General features: G+C 40.3%; 1 protein-coding gene across 1 annotated transcript in view; it reads right to left on the bottom strand.

Moving 5' to 3' along the window:
• The window catches only part of LOC117291307 (von Willebrand factor D and EGF domain-containing protein-like), a 78,770-nt gene extending 61,448 nt beyond the window's left edge, over positions 1-17,322 (bottom strand). The window contains exon 1 of the mRNA XM_033772945.1: positions 17,235-17,322. Coding sequence (XP_033628836.1) covers positions 17,235-17,322 — 88 coding nt within the window. The remainder of the gene's footprint in view (positions 1-17,234) is intronic.
• Positions 17,323-22,821: the final 5,499 nt, after the last annotated feature.

The following is a 22,821-nucleotide window of genomic DNA, read 5'->3' as shown; positions in this document are numbered from 1 at the left end:
ATATTAAGAGAGGCGTACAGACTTTATCTACGACTGGTGATTGAAATTAACAATGATTATTGCTTACGGTTGTTCAAGAAGATATTGCACCATCTCTATAGTCACACACTGCAAATAATTCTAAAACATATGAACACATCTGAAGGGGATGGCACCAATGAGCAATGCAAACACAGCAGATTCTCTCACCGGGAACTACTCTCTCGTGGGGGGCATTATATCATGTCACACCGACCATTCATTTCCTTATTTCCATGTTCACTTCCACGCGGTGTCATGTGCAGTATTGTGCGAATATATCAGTCATGTAGACACACGTACAATATCGAGCACACTCAAACAATGTTTCGTTGGCAAGGATACCATACTTTGGAAACAGAACCTTTTATAAAAGCGCCACTAAGATAAGATTTGTTGGTAATTGGTTTTTGCAGGAGTGGTTTATAGTGTTTTCTGCATGGCGGTGAATCACATTCCTATAATACCCCCAGATGTCGTTGTAAACAACTTCAATAAAGTTTGATGACTCGAAGACTAGAGATCAAGAGTTAAAGCATAGAGCATGGGTTTTTAAAGACATGGTTTATATAGCTGCGACAATTTTCAAACGGATAAGAAGTGTTCGGGCCTGATACTTCACGGAGGCAATTAAGGCGATTGCATCCATACCCCACGGTCATTGCCTTGGGGCCCTCGAAATGCTACAGTAGAAATGTATACAAAATTCTTATAGACTGCCCTTTACCAGGAGAAATTGCAACACCTCAACATCCACCACAAAGTTGGCATCTTCTTCCAGAATTGCTTTTAGAAATCTTAAATATCTCTAATTTAATTACGTCAACCTACCATTACGTAACCATTACGCTGTTTTTCACCTCATGTGACGACAAACTCAGACAAATCGGGGAAAATGTTTCCAAGCAGTCTTGAAGTTTGGGATAAAATCCATAAACCGAAGTATTTTCCTTTCCTTTAAGCCAGTGGACACTATTGGTACATACTCAAAATAATTATTAGCATAAAACCTTTCTTGGTGACGAGTAACGGGGAGAGGTTGATGGTATGAAACATTGTGAGAAACGGCTCCCTCTGAAGTGCCATAGTTTTTTTTTAAAAGAAGTAATTTACCACGAATTTGATTTCGAGACCTCAGATTTAGAACTTGAGGTCTCGAAATCAACCATCTAAACGTACACAACTTCGTGTGACAAGGGTGTTTTTTTCTTTCATTATTATCTCGCAACTTCGATGATCGATTGAGCTCAAATTTCCAACGGTTTGTTTTGATTTCGAGACCTCAAGTTCTAAACTTGAGGCCTCGAAATCAAATTCGTGGAAAATTACTTCTTTCTCCAAAACCACGTCACTTCAGAGGGAGCCGTTTCTCACAATGTTTTATACTGTCGACCTCTCCCCATTACTCGTTACCAAGTAAGGTTTTATGCCAATAATTATTTTGAGTAATTACCAATAGTGTCCACTGCCTTTAAGGGTCTGAGGTAACAGAACTCCAGGCCGTTGTTAATTCTTATCTTAGAGGCGAATCTCTTCCAATTGAATCCATCAAGAATTTATTTCATGCCATTTGTTGCTCACTTCTGTATTTACGTAGTGTTGCATTCTATTACAAAGATTAGCAAATATATGTGACAGAATACGACAAATTACTTGCAACACTGAAATATTTGAATAAAGATCTTATGTTCTCCAACTTTCCTCGTGAAATATCTCTCTCTCAATAAACATAGATTTCCCACAATGGTTTTTGAAACATTGTTTGAATCCGCGGCTCTTAGACGAAATATTATAAAAAATTAAAAAAACAGAATGTTTGTCATTGAGTTTGTCACGAAATCAGACTTTGGGAAATTACATCAATTTTTTATGTCACTTTTGAGCAAAACAATGTCATCGCCTGGTGAGCATAAGTAACAAATTAATTGTCAGAACTTCATAGTTTGTGAAAGCGTTTTAGTGTCTTTCTCCAAGACAATCCAACTATTGCTTCGTATGTTGTTCCCTGCTTTACTATCTTCTGTTTGTTTGTATTTCCTGATTTGATTTGTTTTTTTGTTATCCCTTTTTTATAAAGTGTGACTTCGTTGTCGTACTACCTGTAGTAGTTGATGCATTTATATCTGCATGTGTGAACACTCTACACCGTGTATGATTGTAAGTATTTTGATTAATATAATAGTACTATTATTAATACATCCGGACTGCATTTGTTTCAATACGCAATCTACAGAGAGGAAATAGAATGCCATTCTCATAACCAAGCGGATTGGTAACTGGTTATAAAATATTGTCGTTTTCTTGGTAGATTTCACAAACTGCGATTTGTCGTCAGTCCAAGCATGGAGGTTACAATTAAGCAATAGAAAGCAAAACTAACTCGGGTCCTGTCCACCACATTTCTAGACGCTTTGATATGATGTTATATAGTTTCGCAGAAACAGTTGTTGTAATATATCTCCGCTCTCAAGCCCTGATTGATGTGGGCATGGTGGAACTATTCGATGTCAAAGTTCATGTCTCCAATAAAAGACATTCCTGAAAACAATAAGAATGTTGCATTTGTTGGTCTCTCTGGTTCTCAAGTAGAAGTATACTAAATCTATATATACAGAGTTCCCTCTTGCCCACACGTTGCTGTTTCACCAGCGATGTGGCTATGTACGAAACACTCGAGAGGAATTAAAATTCTTTCCAAGGTAAACTTAAGAGTGCTCTGAGTGTGTCCCATCAGCGTTTTGTGTACTCGTAAAATTTACATACAAAGAGGTGGTTCACCCCTCCATGGTTTTTTCTGCTTCATATTAATCTGATGTTTAAAGACACAGGACCCTATTGGTACGTGTCAAAGACCAGTCTTCTCACTTAGTGTATCTCAACATATGCATAAAATAACAAACCTGTCGAAATTTGAGCTCAATTGGTTGTCGAAGTTGTGAGAGAATGATGCAAGAAAAACGCCCTTGTTACACAAGTTGTGTACTTTCAGATGTTTGATTTCGAGACCTCGAAATCATGTTCTGAGGTCTCGAAATCAAATTCAAATATTTTGGTGAGAATTACTTGTTAAACTACGTTACTACAGAGGGAGCTATTTCTCATAATGTTTTATATTATCAACAGCTCTCCATTTCTCGTACCAAGTAAGTTTTTATGCTAATAATTATTTTGAGTAATTACCAATAGTGTCCAGTGCCTTCAAAATCAGCTGGAAGTTTTGTTGCTTTGTAAAACCTGAGGCTGGATGGAGTTTGTAAAATGTTCGAGTTCCTCGGCAGCCAAAAAAAATAAAGCAGCTCAATCAAACGTCACGGCAAAAAGAACAACGAAACCTTTTGAACTGCCCCTCACCAAGTTTACTGTATGACAAAAAGATTCAGTAAATACCGTTTTAGTTTAAGGTTTAAGTATGTATTCTTGTCGACAAGAAAGATACTGGGAGCGTAAAGCACTTAAGATCTTGGAAGATGAAGAGGAAAATCGCAATCCAGTGGCTCATCTTCATTCAGAAAGGACTTGAAGAAGAGTTTTAGTTGAGTTGGTAAAGATCCGTTAATCAGTTCGGAAAGCCACACCTGAAAGGACGGACTTACGGGCAAAGCGTGCATGGACGACTATAAATCGGCCTTAAAATCGGGCCCATGGTTCCCATCACCTCAATAGAACAAATGAGCTCTTAACTCCATTAGGCCAAATACAAGCTGGGCCATTTGAACAAAACAATAAGACCTCTATTCTTGTTTACTGGCTACATGAGGTGGTGTCATTTTAGTAAGCCAACCTGCCTGGAATAGAACCGTGTCACCAAGGACTTGTCACTGTACACCAAAGATGGCAGTACTGTGGTGGTAAAGAAACACATGCACAGCTCTTGAAGGACAAACTCGTCAACCAATAGGTCTCATGCACCCCTCATTAGATCAGTGTAAACTTATAACTTCAAGCAATGCCATCACCTAATGAGCACAGGTCACCAGTATATGAGATTGTCACAACTTCTTAAATGTTTGATAGCGTGTTATGTCACCTCTTTTTATTTTATTAACATCTCGTGGCTTACACGCCAAATTGCAGACAGCAGTACGGTGGTAAAATCACATTCGCGACTCTTGAAGGACAAACTCGTCAACCATTAGTCCAAATGTTTACCCTTCATTAGATCGGTGTATAGTTATCACCAAGTCCTTATACAATCTGGTTCTGCAGTAAACAGAAACTTATTTTAGGCATCAAATCTACTTATTCTGTTCAAAGTGAAGTCAACAGCTGAGAATAACAAAGAATTGCCACCTTCCATTTAATCAAGCAGAGAGAAAACCTTCCGCAATTAAGTTTTTTTTCTTCCCTTGATTCGGGCATCAGAAACAGCCAACTAAAAATGTAAAGATATAGTCTGGTACTTCAATTCAGCAAGTCCTGAATGCTTAGTTCTGAGATAGACAAATTTAAGAGAATGTAAAAACTGTGACGTTAGAGCATAGAGGAAGGACACACGTGGTCCTTTATTTGTGGGTTCCTCCATGGTTAGATCATAAGTCTCTAGCGTGCTGACACAATTTTCGTCGAGTAACCTATTTAAAAAAAGAAACACCCCTGACTACGACAAAAATGGACAAATTACTGGTAAAATTTCAGACGGGTATATCTCGATTAAGTTAATGGTTAATTATTTTGAAAGTGAAAACATAATTATTACGGAGACTTCTTGAACAAATCATTACGTTATTTTCAAATTAGTATTCAATCTGAATGAGCTGTGCTCATCTTCACAGGCTTAATTGCGATCTTAAACATTATTCGTCCAAGTGTCCAACCACAATGAAGGAAGTTCTTCAAAGTGTAGTACTAATTTGTGCAGGATTTATTGCAAGAACATGAGGAAGACTGCGCTCATAGTGTAAGAAGTTTACAGTTCACAGTGGAACCACTAAAAAAACCTGCACGTCAAATGTCCACAAAGCAAAAAAAAACTCATGGAAGAACTACAAAGACTGCTTTGCTTTCTAGCCGGAGGTCCATCTCCGAATCGCCTATTGGCTTGGTTGGCCGACCACCTAGTCTGTCAACCATTTAAAACATCATTTTGTGCGCTAATCATTGCGTGATTTGCATTGAAATGGCCCTGCAACACACAATAGAAATCCCTCGTTTATACAGGAAGCAAAACATGAAGAAGAAAAATGTTTGCAAACTTTTGACCTATAAATTGATGTATTGCCTGGAGGGGGGAGTTTGAAATGAAGTCGCTGACCTCTTTTTTACAGGCATTGTTAGCTCTTCCTTTCGCTTGATTGCCTATGAACAGCCTCTGTTTCCGATGAGGTTTCTGGGCCCTGTGGGAGCAAAAAGGGCGCGAAGGATACGTTTTTGAGATGTCTATTTAATCTTTCAATTGCGCGGCGTGTTTATCTTGCCACTTTGGCGGTAACTGTTGCAGGGGGAGAATATTTGTGTCTTGTTTGAACCCGTCAAGCAAACAATGATAATACACCACCGTGCCCTCAGGGATGTCTTTCTAAGATGAAAACGAGCTCCTTGTTGTGGTTGAACAAAGGAAGATGACAAAATGTGTATACCCAAATAGCACGGTCCTGACCCCCCGCCCCCCCCCCCCCTCCGACAAATCAACCTAGCCACGTCGTCTATTGTTTGCAGGACATCTTTTGAGATTGGCTGTCAGCAAACGAGTGGTTCCAACCAGACTGCTTACATACAATAACACATGAGTTGGGGTAGTATGTTTGTAGATATTACACAGTTCCCGCCATAATGACGACACAGGTAAAACAAAAAAACGGACACGCCCTTAAGCTATTCAGAATCGAACCACCTAGCGTCACACAAGCACACTTGGTCATTTTTTTTTTAAAATACTTTCATTCATACCCTGGGCTTGCTCAGTCTAAAATCGTGTTCCCGTTGGACCTTTTTCGTTTAAGTCCTGTGACTCTTCTGTAGAATGACACAATTTAATCCAATGTGAACGCATGGTAAACTGTCCTCCATGTCAACATACCGCGACCATGAAAATACAAGGGGACACACACACCGCGTACATTTACAGAAGAAGGGAAAACATGTAGATTTGAGGGTAGTTACTACATCGGGCACACAATCAAACCAAACATCGTAAAGGTAACAGACACTTGTGAAATCTATTCACACAATCATCTGTGTTGGGTATAAAACGCATGAACTTTGTAACGAGTCAACAATTCGTAAATTTTCTGCTACTACTGCAAAAAAGGTATGACAAGTTGAGAGAGGGAATTTAGAAACATGGTTTCAGAATAATTTTGATTTTCTATATTCTTACGGAGAAAAATTTGGACACTCGAGAATTGATAGGTCGAGCCAACCGAGAAGGACACGTGTAGAACACATTATTTTGTACATGCATTTTCAGCCCCTGACAGACTCTCCCACACAGAACAAGTGTTCAGGTCATCATGGTTTGGGGCTTTCTTGGCCTTACAGCAAAACATTTTGGTAAATTTAGTAATAATATTATTCAGAATAAGTAAAGTTTCTACCGATAAAAAACTCTTCGTGATGTAAAATGAGATGTGACGGCTGCATATTTTGTGATGTTTTTGCTTTTTATTTGAACGGAACAGATTGCAAAGATCATCAAAACGATCACGGGTTTCTTACTGCATGGAGGAATTCTAATTTTCCCTCTACATAACTGTTGCCTAAAGTACAGGGCTTACATCTCAAGCGTGTGTCTCAATCCAAAACAGTTCACATGGTAGCCACGAAACCCATGCGAAAATAGGACATTCTCAAACAATACACTTTTTTTAATGTGATTGCTACTTCTCTATGCTGCTACATGCGTTATAGTGCTATACATGCACATGTGATACCAAGTGAGCCACCACTCTGTAGGTTTTGAACATTACGGTCGCCACTTATATAGCGAACAATACGTCCGGTTAAATTGTCAGCAATGAAGAGTGGCCAATTACCCCCTTCTTTATGGTTTCAATACATTTAAAAAGGAGTTCCCATTTTATGTTCCCGTACCTTTATCCCCGACTGTCCACCCGAACTACAATACCCCCTTCTTATATGGGTTGACCGCGATACACAGAGCTCAACCTCCTCCTGACAAAAAGAGGAAACCTGAATGAAACGAAGTGATTAGGGTTCCTTTGTAGTCAGCATCAGGGGATCTGAATAAAAGTCATCCCTCCCCCTACCCACCCCTCAAATAACCTACTAGGAACTCCCAGTGCTATCTGAAACTAGCTCAGCACTGTGCTGATCTTGCGTGACATTTATGTATTGGGCTAATCATGGAGGCAGGGGGCTGATTGCCCACCAAGAAGCTACTGCCGGGCCAGATATGCACCAGGGCCCAATTTCATAGAGCTGCTAAGCACAAAAATTTGCTTAGCATGAAATTTCTTCCTTGATAAACCATATTTCCATTTGTTGCATATTGCTTGTTACTGGTATCCAGCTGTTGTTTGCTTATCCTGTAAATCACGTGGACATTTGGTTGGTAATCCCGTTTTTATCGAGGTAGAAACTCCATGCTTAGTAAATGTTTGTGCTTAGCAGCTCTATGAAATTGGGTCCATCGCACAAGAGTCAATTTAAACAAGTGAAAAAACAGCCCTGTTACTCTTTTGTTAATGGGAGATATACCAAGTCTATTTGGGAATTTTTTAATAGAAAGACAGTTTTCTGGCTAAAAAACAAAAAGTTCCAGGCAAGTAGATACACACATGGTGTTACCGCAAACAAAATATAAACTGATCTCTCATCATGCAACGCCTCAAGTAATGTATAGGCATATCCCCCATGATTGTTTTAGGTTTTAAAACAAAACAAAAACTAATTGTGATAATAGGCCCCTATCCATTACGTTATTGAAGTTGTAGAGAGAGCCCTGTTCAATAGAACGAGACGGTGGTCTCAGCTCTTTTTATATTGCAAAGAGCACTTTCTAAGGCCAGTGGAATAGGCCCTTTTCGAAACCACGGCTTCGGCTTTGGATGTCCTGAGCGCGTACGCAAAGCACTTGCAAATTGTCAAAACCGCGGGGCCAAGGTAGTCTGAGCCGAATCCAAAGCCGAAGCCGTGGTTTCGAAAAGGGCCACAGTGTAATTACCCCTAAGAAGATGACAGCGATGTATTTACCATGAGGAGTTATCTTCAGAAAAAAAAACCCAAAAACAACAAAAACAAGGCTTTTAAGACAGTGGACACTTTTGGTAATTGTCAAAGACCAGTCTTCTCACTTGGTATATCTAAACATATGCATAAAAGAACAAACCTGTGAAAATTTGAGCTCAAATGGTCGTCGAAGTTGCGAGATATGAATGAAGTAACCAAACACCCTTGTCGCGCGATATTGTGTGCTTTTATATGGTTGATTTCGAGACCTCAAATTCTAAACTTGAGGTCTCGGAATCAAATTCATTGTTAATTACTTCTTTCTCGAAAACTACGTCACTTCAGAGGGAGCCGTTTCCCACAATGTTTTATACTATCAACCTCTCCCCATTACTCTCTACCAAGAAAGGTTTTGTGCCAATAATTATTTTGAGTAATTACCAATAGTGTCCACTGCCTTTAAGACTAAACAAGAATGCTCCATGATGGTAAAACCGGTACGTTTTCCACTGGATGTGGACTCAATAAAATAAAAGTTATCAAGCCGAAGCCAAAGTACTCCAAGCCAGTAGCCAGATCCGTGGATGGTGAGGACCTCGTGAACTTTCTCAATTCTAACCGGGTGTGTAGGAGGGAAGGGGTGGGGTCTAGCAAATCCCTGGGGGAGGCTCGGTAGAACTGGAAACAATGCAGGCTTTTTGGGGTAGGGGAGGCTTTAAAGGCACTGGACACATTTGGTAGTTGTCAAAGACCAATATTTTCACTTGGTGTATCCCAACGTATGCATAAAATAACAAACCTGCGACAATTTGGGCTCAATTGGTAATCGAAGTTGCAAGAGAATAGTGATTGAAAAAAACACTCTTGTTGCAAAACTTTGTGGACTTGCATAATCAGATGCATATTAAAAGCCTTCGGTTGAAGCCTTTTATTATTTGAGTGAGAAATAACCTCTTTCTCAAAAACTATGTTACTTCAGAGGGGCCGTTTGTCACAATGTGTTATACTACCAACAGCTCTCCAATGCTCATTACCAAGTAAGTTTTTATGCCAAAAGTTATTTTGAGTAATTACCAATAGGCATAGTGTCAGTATTGGTAATTACTCAAAATAATTATAAGCATTAAACCTCACTTGGTAGCGAGTAATGGGGAGAGGTATAAAGATTGTTTAAAACATTGTGAGAAACGGCCCCCCTGAAATGACGTAGTTTTCGAGAAAAAAGTAATTTTCCACGAATTTGATTTCGAGACCTCAGATTTAGAATTTGAGGTCTCGAAATCAAGCATCCGAAAACACCCAACTTCGTTTGACAAGGGTGTTTTTTTCTTTCATTATTATCTAGCAACTCCGACGACCATTTGAGCTCAAATTTGAACAGGTTTGTTATTTTATGCATACGTTGAGATACAGCAAGTGAGAAGACTAGTCTTTGACAATTACCAATAGTGTCCAGCGTCTTTAAATCGCGTTCCCCTGTTCACCAAAACCGGTGACCCAGCTCTCACTAAATAACAGAAGAATATTCAATGTTTCTCTACCTACATCCACATGTTGAATTCGGGAGACTGAAGTTTCAGCAATTTGACCGTCAGTGACAAGTGGTTACTAATTACACATTTATCCTCTGACTTTTGTGGTGGTTTAATGGCTGCTTAACCAAAAACAACCGGTGCGGTGTAGTTACTCTTTGTATAAATTGTCCAACATGCCATTTGACAAATTTGATGACCTCATAAAATGCCATAAGAACTGTGTGTTGTCGCTCATCGGGACATTGCAGTTGCACTGGTTTACGACTGGGGGGTGGAGTAAAATCCAAAAGGCCCCCTAAAGACCAAAGTTAAAAGATACGCCTCGTTTGGTGACAGGTTCTCTGGCATCAGTTATAGGGACACCTATCGCATAATTACTTGAAAACGTAAAAAACAAAAGTTCTCAAAAAACGTTATTGTCGAAGACAAGTATTCTCCCAACACATGCAAACAAAAATCTGTGTAAATTTTGACTCAATTGGTCATCGAAGTTGCAAGAGAATAATGAAAGAAAAAACACCCTTGTTGCACAATTTTGTGTGCTTTCAGATGCATGATAAAAGTTATGTGCGTGCGAAGTTACCTCTTTCTCAAAAACTATGTTACTTCAGGGGGAGCCGTTTCTCACAATGTTTTATACTATCAACAGCTCTCCTTTGCTCGTTACCAACTAAGTTTTTATGCTAACAATTATTTTGAGTAGTTACCAATAGTGTCAAGTGCCTTTAAAGGAACACGTGCCTTGGATCGGTCGAGTTGGTATTTGAAAAGCGTTAGTAACCGTTTGTTATAAAATGCATATGGTTAGAAAGATATTTTAAAAGTAGAATACAATGATCCACACAAGTATCACTCAAAATTGCGTGGTTTTCCTTTTACCTCGTCACCAACAAGGTCGGCCATTTATAGGAGTCAAATTTCTAACCATATGCATTTTATAACAAACGGTTACTAACGCTTTTCAAAGACCAACTCGACCGTTCCAAGGCAACGTGTTCCTTTAATCTACAAAGGCAAGGAAAATACACTATTGCCTCAACTACCTGATACAATCAAAAAACGTGACCGACTATGAAATACGCCCCCTGTTCTTTTTACTAAGAATTAATAAATGTCAAAGACAAAAAAAATTCACAGCATGCTCAAAGGAGGCACGGCCCTTATCGTGTTCGCAACTTATCGACTATTACACATCAACCTGACCTTCTCGGGTTTCTGTGGGGTTGCTTGGGGCATGCTTGGGGCGACACTGGGTGCCTATTTTGGCAATAACGGTTTCACCCTCGAACCCATACCCTCAATAAATGTTCATATTTGTTTGCCTCACTGGATCAAAGCATCGCAACATATTCGGTACCAATTGTTTGTTTTTGATGGAACAGGGAAAGATGTGAAAACAACTCAAACACTGTTTCTAACAAAAATAGTTCTTTTATCTCGATTGCGACCGCTGCATGATGATGATGATGTTGTTTCTAATAAATATCCGAATCTACGAACCGATGAGTGATTGTTGACAATCTGCAATCTGTGGGTTGACAAGTAAACAACATAAGTAAGCCTAAGACCGCTATATAAACGATGTTTCGTCAAGGAAGACTCAACAGTTTATGATCAAGAGGACCACCTCCAGGATTGAGGTTTTCAAGAGTCGACATTTAGATTGCCTCATAGAATGGTTGAACGGGAAAGGAATTTTGTCAAAATATTTGAAGCAGTTTTCTCTGCCTGTGGAGTACAGTCGACTGTCGTTAACAAGATCACATTAACTCTTTATAACCGGAATATGATAAGAGGACAGTAAAAAAAAAAAAAAAAAAAGAGATTCGTGTCTTCAGAATATACTCTTTATAAGCAGAATCTATTCATAACAATACCCTTTATAACGATGGTTGACTCTTTATAACGATGGTTGACTCTTTATAACAATGGTTGACTCTTTACAACGACGGTTGACGGTATAAACTACCGGATTAGTCCGGATTACGGATATTTGGGTCTTACTAATGCATGTGACAAAATTTGGTTCTTACTTGTTCATGGGGACTACTGACACTATTGGTAAATACTCAAAATATTTTCGAGCACAAAAACTTACTAAAAAACGAGCAATGGACAGCTGTTGATGGTATAATTGTGAGAAACGACTCCCTCTGAATTTACGTAGTTTTTGAGAAAGAGGTAACTTTATTTATCACTTAAATATTTATAAATTTCGGCAATGAAGCTTTTTATTATGCATCCGAAAGCACTCATGTTCAACAAGAGTGTTTTTCTTTCATTATTTTCTTGCAACTGCGATGACAAATTGCGCCAAAATGTTCACAGATTTGTTATTTTATACATAATGTTAGGATACACCAAGTGAGAATACTGGTCATTGACAACCATACGAACGGTGTACAGTGCCTTCAAATGGGGTATGCCCTTCATACATCTGATCTGATTGCCATGATTGGGGTTTACAAATTGATAAATGTTTGAACATAGACCTGACCATAGAGCCCCCCGTGTGCTATCGCACATTACCTACTGAAAGGGGGGCGTTTCCAAAGTGACTAACAAAACAGGGGATTGCGACACGGTGCATGGGTTAAAATCGGGAGCACAATAATTAAGCAAACTGTGACGCGCCATGTAGAAAACAAACAGTGGAGATAAATTACTCTTCCATTGACAATTTCAGATTCCAAGAAAAAACTTTCAAAGTTTCAACAGGTGCCGATGAAGGTTTTTACGTCTTTCCGAAGTACGTGTTCCAAATCGCGTCCATGCACTAGCCTTGATCTAGAATTAAACTCTCAAGGAAAAGCCAATTTGAAACGGGTTTCTTCATAGACGAACAGAACACAATCGAAAGGGATGTTGAATCCTGTCAAATTGCCATGAACCACCAAACCACAAGTAGCCGATATTAGGAAATATGAAATTAATGGTAAGCTTTAGTCGTAGTCTAATAAAACACGTACGCTGCGTTATGTTGATTTCTTCAATAATGTTCTCAAAAATTACATTATTTATAAAGATCATATTCCTTCGGTGATTCGAAAATATTGTGTTCCGAATATCGCCCGTTAGTAGAGAGTGATCTCAAATTTGCACGAATGGCAAAAACCGTGTCCCAATTTCTTAAAGCACAAAAAATGATAAGCACAGAAAAGTGTTGCTTAACAAAACCCGATTATACGAGCCAAAATTATTAGCGCCTACATAACATTGCTGTGACTGGTGCCCCACTCAGTATTTAGACAAAACAAAACGACATTTCGATTGCTTAGAGAACAAAAGTCAAAAATTTACGTTTGCATTCTGTGATCTTGATTAATCAATCAATTCTGGATCAGAGATAATTTCATGGACAGTACTGGGATCAACAGCAGCGTCCACGACAAGGTCCTTTCCCGCAGACTACATGGGTCATCTGAGGTCAACCCCATCACTGATCAAGATTAATAATAATAGCGCATTCATTTTCAGTCCCTCGTGTCAAATAAAGCAATCATCAGAAGGGCTGGTAATAGTCCACCTGCTATAGTTTTTGATGGGTTTTTACATGCTCTAGATCTCATACCTAACATTGATGATGGTGTAGAACAAGAAGGCGGGTCTAGGACCACATGGTGGTCTGAGAAGCAGAAACTGGAAGCAACAGCTTCATGAGACGGGAACCGAAGACCTTCTAAAAATTCTAGGCCGCTGGAAAAAAGAGCTGGTGCTGCAGAAAACAAAGACTTGCCGAGACAAATATTAAATCAAGTGATAAACCACCGTAGAGGAAACATAATGGGTAAAATGTTAAAACAATTATGGGTTGTTGAACACAGAACATAGTTCGTTTTGGTAGAGCGCCGGTGTGGCGGTTTCAACTTTCCGTCGTGTTCAGTTTTCCGAATGACTAAATACGGTAACATTACGTCATGCGATGCCTGCGCACAACAAGCAAAAGTAGTCAATTTTTAGTGCTGTATTGAGTCATCCGTGTTACTCACCGGTAGCTGTCATGGCGGCGTCCACGAGTACAACGAGCGGCGAACGCGTGGATCGTATGAGAGAATTTTGGCGTGGCACAAGCAGTGTGACCTGCTTAAAGTTGTACGCATGAACGTGTAAAGATGGGGCAAGAGAATGTGACTAAACAGAAAAGAATCGTAATAATAAACAATTTGGGGTCACCGAGAGAACTACAGTACTCGTCAGGGTACTCGTCAGGGTACTCGCGGCGGTATTCTGGCTCCGTCACCCGGAAAACTGAACACGCCGGAAAGCTTAAACCGTTCGAACAACGTGGTGAAATGTCCGGCTACGTCACCCGGAAAACTGAACACGGCGGAAGAATGAAACCGCCACACCGGCACGTTCATCCGGGGGTCGCAGGCTCAAGTCCTGTTCGGGTCTTCGTCAACCAATGATCAGCTGGATGTGGTTAACACTGTGATTTATTTGATTTGGTTTTTTTTTCTTTTTCGGAGGAGGGGTTGGGGAATATGACAGAAAATGTCACGCGCATCACTGCAGCAGGGGAATTTGTTTTTGTTTTTTTAATAAAGGCACAATTCAAACCATTTTGCGCACAATTTTTGTGCTAGGATATTGGTTATTATATCGTAACAACAACTAAATGTTGCAGCTTTGCACAATGTACAAATATTAAATATCATTTCTTCATACTTAGTGTGTGAGTAGAAACTAAGTTAACAGTTTTTTTTTAACCCGTACCTTAATTCTACCTTGATGATAACTCAAGAAGTACAGCAATTAAATATTTCCATTTGAGCTCTCGGTGCGATGGACTTTACGAGACATAATTAACGAGATAGAGAGTGAACGAACATTCCAACTGCGCTGAGCAAGAGATTCAAACATACCGGTGTTAATGATATAGTTAGCCATTTCAGTTTGAAAGATTTATACACGTACATCGGGAGACGAATGGTGGCGTCATACAAAATGGCCGCGTTTTCTAACTGGTCTTCGAATTCAAATTAGCATATGGTGCATAAGCTGCAATGGGTTTAAACCCAACAAAGGTATTCGTTATTTTGTAGGAATTTTCACGGGAATATTTTTTTCCCGTTGTGTCTGTTTTGAAGGATTGAACTATATGAACAAATGAGTTATTTTGTTAACAACATAACTTTAAGTTGTTTTATTTAATAAAATGAAAAAAGGATTAGCCCTCGAGAAAGACTCAGCTATGGTGGAAACGTCAGGCCATTAACTTTTTTTTTGCATTTTTACCACAGGTCTCTTTTGGTTGGACAAGCAGCAGTTTGCAACACCTAATTCAATTTTCTCAACATGAAGTAGGCTTATCACGTACACGTCACAGCAAACTTATTTTGTGGAGATCTGTGCACATAGCCTCTTGCTCAAGCTTTCAGCTTCTGGGTTCCAATGACATTACTTAATTCAAATCTGCACCACATTTAGAGACAATATCACACACATGGTGTTTTAAAGTTCGTGTTCGACAAGAAAAAGATGGTGACTAAATATAGGCGAATGATACGCCAGAAATTCGATGACTGTTATCAACTGTGATACCTTCGACAGCTCAGTCACCCCGAAAACCGGAACACCTGGAAATCCCCATATTAAACACAGTCTCCTTCGCAGTATAACACCACTACTACACGGGCGTCAATCGGAAGAGTAAAATATAAATAATTGAAATGTAGGACACGATTTGACTTCTTCATTATTTAAGTCTTCGTCTCTCTCTCTCTCTCTCTTTCTCTCCAGTTCATGAACGGTCACGGATGGAGGGGTGGATGCATTAATATGTAATCAAAACAAGCTGTGTGGAGTGATGATGGGGGGAGGGGGTAGTGACATGGCATCATTAGGGGAGGACACTGTTATTATTGTCGAGACACACACCATGAAGGTCGGGCACGAGTATGGGGTAATGGGGTTAAGGTTGGGGTCATCCTTTACATCCAGACTATTATATTATTAACACTGAAAGGACAGTGACCGCTTTAGATGATGACGTCATTCCGCTGCACCCCTTTCCCCAATAAAACCATCCAAATTGTTTAAGGGCCTATTGTTCACGGACACACAATGCCGTAACCAAATTACAACAGTCCCCCTCACTCAACTCAATCATCCCCCTGTGCATGCGTTGAATATATGCGGCGTGGTAACTACGCAAGCCGGCCCATAAATGTTGACATAAACGAGAACTAAGGATATGGATGTCCTGCTGTACAATCTTCGATGGGAAGAGCATCTTTTACACGTAATATACATCATTAGGCATCGTGTTCCTGTTCCACGCAAACAGAAAATGAATATAAACGCTCGCTAAGCGATACTCCACACGCGAAATTATAATATTTATTTCTCATCAAAATATCACATTCCGGACAAGTGATATTTCAATGAATTTGTCTTTACTACCATCACCATTAGACCGTGTAAGTTTTATGTAAATCTGTGATCTTCACAATTTTTCGTCTTACCATTTCTGTCAATGTTCCTTTAACATGTACAAGTAACATTGCAGAATTTCGCTCACGTCCCAATTCCCAAACCGCACCAAAAACCCAAAAGCGCCACATATACCAAAGTGCAGAGTAAGCAAAAGAATTAACCAGTCATTGCATACAATAAAACAAACGCTCAGATAGCAATATGAAAAGGGCCACGTCATCCCGAGATAAAACAATGTAAAAGAGCCACAAGAAATCACCAACAAGCGGAATAAAAAAATATTATGAAAGGGAATTATAAAACAACAGCTCCCTTCTCCTCCTTCGTGAGGAATCTTTTGACAAGCAATCCGCGCATAGTGATATTTCAGCCTCCATGGTGATACAACCAAACACCGACTGTATTTTCTCCCCGCAGGCCTAAACAATTTTCTTCAATAAAAAACAGCTGCCATTTTGATGAAGTCTACATTAAATGACCTCCAAATTGACACACGCTCAATTAAGATATCAACAGTGGAATTCGGAAACGACTACGTCTTCTATGGTACTGTCACATCTGTTTCAAACATTCAAACCACACACACGCCAAAAAGAAAAACTTTCTTAAAAAATAAAAAAAGCAACATTGAAATCGGCCAGAGAGGAACGTGGCTAAGACTCGTGGATAGCAAACAATCAACACGAAACCAAATATTCAAATATGTTATCTTAATCTAATTTGTTGAAGCTTATACTAAATATGGATGGAACAATTTTAGAACAAGATGCCTTTACAAATTACATAAGAAATTAACATTGAGCGTAAACGGTTTTTATTAATACCAAAGTGGCGTTTGGTGAAATTTAATACAAACACAAACAACTTGCGAACGCAAAAAATGTTACTTTACAGATGAGAAAAAAAAAAGAAGTTTCTATATTCCAAACTTTTAAACATGGGGGTGGGTAGATGACTATAGAATCCGGAGTCTTTTCCTCCCTCCATGGACTGGACAATCAAAGGAAGAAATAATTAAACACTTCATTAAATACTTTATATTATTAACAATATTGTTAAAGTCTGTTATTGTGTGAGTAGAAATTTGTAACATTAGTGAAACTGAAATTGACTTACGATATGGAAGATCTTGCGTAAGCTGTCCCGTGGTGCTCCACACATACGCTAGGAGAGACATCACTACGATGGCCGCATCCCTGGCCATGTCTTCGGTCCAGTAAGAGAACCTTGAAAACTCCAAAGTTATCTTCAGTGTTCTCATTTATCGTAGACGGATGAAGTGAAGAATATCAGTGGAATTACACCTTTCACAACAAGCAGACGAAGACAACCCAGGCTCCTTATATATAATACTTGGAAAGTTTATCCGCAAGGTGCGTTTTTATACACAGCGAGTTAATGGTAAACAGTGTACTACTACTACAATCCGAAATCCGCCCTCACGAGTGAGTAAGCTTTGAACTTCAGTGTCGTGTCGTCTACTACTTCCAACTGCGATTGACGGGGTTTTGGATGGTTTCCAAGATAAGTGAGATTTCCACTACTAAAACGCCGGCCGACGTCACACCGATCGATGATAGTTTTTTCTCTTCGCTCGATCCCCCGGTCTCTCCGCCGCTGAAGAAGAAGACACACTGAAAAGTCTGCGAGTCTTATGTGTGATGTCTTTTTCAACGAATCGTAGACGACCGAGTTCACTTCATCAAATCCTCGTGTCCTACAAAAATTAAGACAGGGCTGAGCGCTTGCGATGTAAATATTGCGGTGGCGGGACCTGTATTTGACGGGTTAAACTCAGGCCATGTTCCCATGCTACTTCTAATGCAGATCATCCTATGTGAAATTTTTTAAGCAGTCCATTGGGTCAACAAAGCTTGTGTACAGGGGCACACTCGTCGCGTCTTCAAGTAAACCCTATTCAAAGTGACAAACCCCGAAAAAAGAAGTGCGGCCTATTGTTACCACCCAGTCCAGGGTACATAAATAAACGCAAACGGCGTCCACCACGGTAATCCCAGCAGGCGAGGAAGGAGTTTAGAATCCAAGTCAGTTTCTGTGCCTTCGTATCTACCTTGGTCAAACAACTGGAGTTAGAGTCGAACAAAACAAGTCTCGTCGTCAGGGTATTCGGGTCAGAGCTTCTTGCTTCCTTGGCATCACGTATTGAAATTGCATACAACTGCAACGACAAGAAAGGTCACGGAACGTCCTTGTTACATGAAGATTGACTCCACGCAACTACGTAAACTTTTTTTTCTTGGTTGCTTGCTCGCCCGTTCCCCTCACAGCTGCCTTGAAGATATTCAAGCACACACTCCCTTTGCCAGTTTTGTTTCCCCGTTCTGATTTAAAGACACGTTGTCACATCACCACGCTCTCCGGGTGCACGAGTCGGATTTTGGCTGAATCCTAGCGTGCCATATGGCTATAAATATAACTAGTCATTCGTGAAGTCAAGTTTCTTACTGCGGGTTCATATCTCAGGAATGAGTAAGAAACAACGCAACAGCTGCCGAATAAATAAAGTTTTACATTGACGACTCGTCGTTACAATAGACTAGGGCCTTCTAGACAGTTTGCAATCAAGTGTATACCTGCGTGGCCAAGCTTCAAGACAAAACTGAAACCAGCGTGAGGCATAAAAAGTGTCACCTCAGTCGTGGGGTGACAATATTGTGATCACGGAGTTCCAGTTTTTTAATTTGATAATCGAGGTGCGCTGCTCTCTGGTATGTACGAAATGCACTTTTTTTTTTTGCAGCACCACGGACGATTTTGTATGCGTACTCTTCCTTGCTCTATGGTTAAAGTAAACGTCCTAACATCCCCTCGAGACCAGTGTTGGTTGTCCCCAAGGGGTTTGATGCACACCACCTGGTTTCCTCACAAACTTAACTGTCCGCCGGCACCGACGACCAGCCTCTCAGAAAATACCAGCTTGTCTTGGTTCCAAAAGTCGCCTACAGCAAATCACTGATGATCTTACAACCAACTAAATGCTGCAATCCTTACATTATTGTCAACTGACATTTGCTTGGTAATCATGCGAAAAGAAAGCAGCCCCGATACCGTGTTGTTTTGAGGCTCTTAATAATTGAAACTTCGACACGTACAAAAAGTTAACCCTGCCCTCTTTGGCTTATAAGTGCCAGTGATGTAGTTACATTTAATAGCCAGCAAGGCAACCCGGCGATATGACAGCGGCTGTTCGTTTTATGTGTATATACCTGTTAATACCACCTAAGCTGCCGGTAGTTTGCAAACCATAGGGTCCCTTTTTTTTTTTTACAGAAGGAAGCCAGGTGATTGCGAATGTCAACACACGGGGTTGAAGACCGGACTCCTCCGGTACTGTTGCCGCCTCATAATTGCTGCCTACGGCTGGAGTCCATGATGGCCTTGGCACAGAGACAAAAAGTCAAAATCTGCATTTATTCACCACCACCTCAGGAATCTTGGGAGTTTTTTTTTTCTTTTCTAGAGCGAAGGTGAGTCTGACTGGGAAGTTTTACAGCGGCGTGAATGCGGGCGCTCATGCGGTCCCTAATGCGACCTGCTGTGTACAAATAAAGCAGATCTTGTCAGTGTCTTTTACCTTTACGGTGAACAGCACCCGAATAATAAGTGTGTATACAAAACACACAGTGGCGGTGTAGCATTTCGCATTATTTGGGCAAACTGCTACAAATGGTTAATACAGGGATTAAAAGGCTAGTAAAGCTTGACCACCAGGCCTGGTTCCGGTATTGATAATACCAGGCTTTAGCCTCGCCGGTGGCGATCTCTTGTCGCTGGCTTGATGTGGGGGAGGAGGGTGGAAGCTGGTGGCTGGTTATAGCTCCATGGACTGATGATGAGACCCGGGTGCATCAACAGCCCCTCATCACGCCATGCTCCTGTCCCCATCAATTACTGAACTCGCAAAAATGCAGCCTCACCCTCGGAGATATTTACAATTGTTCAGGGTTGAACTATTGGATAACTCTCTCTGTTCTACTCTACCAAAAGAATGTCTTGAATAACTTGGTTTACACGTGTTTTTTTTTTCTTTTTTTCTTCTTTGACAATTCTGCACTGGTGTTCACACCCTTTGAATATCCTGTCATTACACAGTTGTTCTCTTTTTGAATTTAGACTCGACAATTATCCATTACGCCTGACTAATTTGCAGTGGTCATTACCCTTTCACAAAAAATTACTGTTAGGTAAGACCAGAAACTGTTTACGTAAGACCAAAAAAAGACCAGAAAGCAAAACAGCTTACACTGTCCCAGAGACAATCGCACTGTCATCTATGCTGGTCGCCCCGTCATGAAGGGTCCATCCCCCCACCACGCAAACACACTTTTCATTGGCTAACATGATAAGAAAATAGAATTAGCTGTAAATGAAAACTGCTTACCAACCAAAAGGACTTGTGGTATAAATGCAGAACAATATTTAATTGCCTGACGTTTCGACCATAATCGAGTTTTTTTCAGAAAGGCTAAATGACGACACAACAAAATGTGGGAATGCCGAGACTAACAATTACACCATGATAGTAATTTTTGCCGCCAAAACAATTTCATTTACCTCGTACAAAGAAGTAGCAATGGGAACGTGTGTCTATCCTAAAGAACATGGTTTTGTGGAAGAGAGTTGCAGTTTACAGTCTCGTAGCTTTGCATATGACTCGAAAACGACTGTAAAATGTACTAGACAATTGAAAACAAAACATGGCCTACAGATCAAACAAAACAGTTAAGTATCCACGGTACCCGACTTAGTAAAATTCAGGAATTAGCATGATTCGAACTGTGGCCTCCTGCGGGCGCACTTGTCGGTGGCCCATACAGATTGACATAACGTCTACTGTAGAATGCATGGTCGTGGGTCCGAATTCTACTAGAGCTGAGGTCTGGTCCACTGCAGCGATAACAAGAGAGAAGGCATTCGATTGGTTGAATTGCTCTGCACAGAAAACGCCCAAGCTCCAATCGAGGGCGTGTACTGATAATGTTTTCGTTCTCGTTCGCAGGGCCTGAGCGACTGGGCCTTTACTCAGAAAGTACTGAGACACTTCTGATGACGAAAGGGTCAAATCACAGACTTAACAAAAACTTTAAAAAAAATTAAAAAAAAACAGAACAATGAACTTTGATGGCTCTATCTGAAAACCTTGTATTTATTCAGATTTAATTTCCAATTTTTGTTGACCAAAGTATGACCGTAGAGAAGAAAAAAGCTTGGATGTTTTTTTTTAGGTTAACATTTTTAAAATGATGATTCACTGTGTCCCTTAGCTAAAATAAGCCATGTGTCTCATGCAACATACGGGGTTAGATATCAGTCCCATAGGTGCCTAGGAAACGCAGAAACTCTCAACCATAATAAGAAACAGTGCTCATCTCACCACTTCTCAAAACGTTTGTCTCCATTCTGGCGAGACATGGTGAAACTCGATCTAGATTTCCGTCAAAGGGGGCAGGGGCAAGACCCACCTCCAGCCTGGAACAGGTTTGAACTCTGTTGTACTCCGGTGAGACGAGAGTTTAGCCTTTGCAACACCATCCCCATGGTCATAGAATAACTGTCAACAGAGGGCGTACCAGCCGGAACCTCTGTGCCCTGTGTGCATGGCTGGTATGGTGTTAATTGATTGTATCCCATGTACATTCATGGCGAGGTCACGCACTACAAAATAATTATGTGGATAGCGGGGACATGTTGGCGTATTTAAGGTCAATGAACTTACTTTTCACATTAGTCTCTGCCCGAAGGCTGCTGTGGAAAGTTCGGCCTATGATACACGGCGAGCTCCATCAAGACGCATCCTGTATTGCGCTTCTTGAAATGTAAAAAAGAGGATTGGGAAGTGGGATATAATTGGCTCATTGTTTGCGCGGGAATCTAAGCTTTTCAGTGCCTTCGGGTTCCTTCCTGTCTGACAAGAACATAGAGAAAGGACCACAAGTCTGTGGTCTTTTCTCTATGACCAGAGTAACTTCTGCGAGAAACTGGTGAAGACGCTACCGAGGTGATGAAGTTGCCTCCCCGTACACAGTTCTTTTATTTTCCAAAGCTTGAATGCGACAATAAATGGCAGATCTTCATAATCGGACATTCAATGGTTTGGTTTGGTAATTGATTGTATTTACAACACACAACACACAATTCAACCACTCCCGGTAACTTGCGATACTTTTTCTAAAAAATAATAATAATAATAACAACACCAATTCAAAGTCAGGTGAAATAGGACGTAGATGGGAAACCAAGTTGCATAAAAGTGTAACTCCTCACAACTTTGCTGACCGGTGAGTGTAAATCAACCAGTGAGCACGAAACTCGCATCTGGAACAGAGATGACCATACACTAAGGAGATTCTCTGAATATATGGGATAGCTAGACGGATTATATCGTAACTCTATCAAGGGTAGCCTGCTAAACTAGCCTGACGTAAACCATAGATCATCTCCAGACGGACCAGTAGTCTTTAGTTGGAATGACTGCGAAGGCGAAGGGCAACTATGCGATGGATTGTCCTGTTTCCGGACGCAATAATGATTTGAATTCCTTTCGCGGACAATATTTATGTCTAAGTCCGCTTCAATTAAATACAAACCATCGTTCCGTTGCTGTAACACAAGTTCAGTTATTGGTTTGCATACACCAGTCGGGTTATGAATGATTTGGACAAAATGGCAAGAATGAAAACAC

The sequence above is a fragment of the Asterias rubens genome, chromosome 6, assembly GCF_902459465.1.
Source record: "Asterias rubens chromosome 6, eAstRub1.3, whole genome shotgun sequence".
NCBI lineage: Eukaryota > Metazoa > Echinodermata > Asteroidea > Forcipulatida > Asteriidae > Asterias > Asterias rubens.
This window is presented reverse-complemented; position numbering and strand designations above follow the sequence as displayed.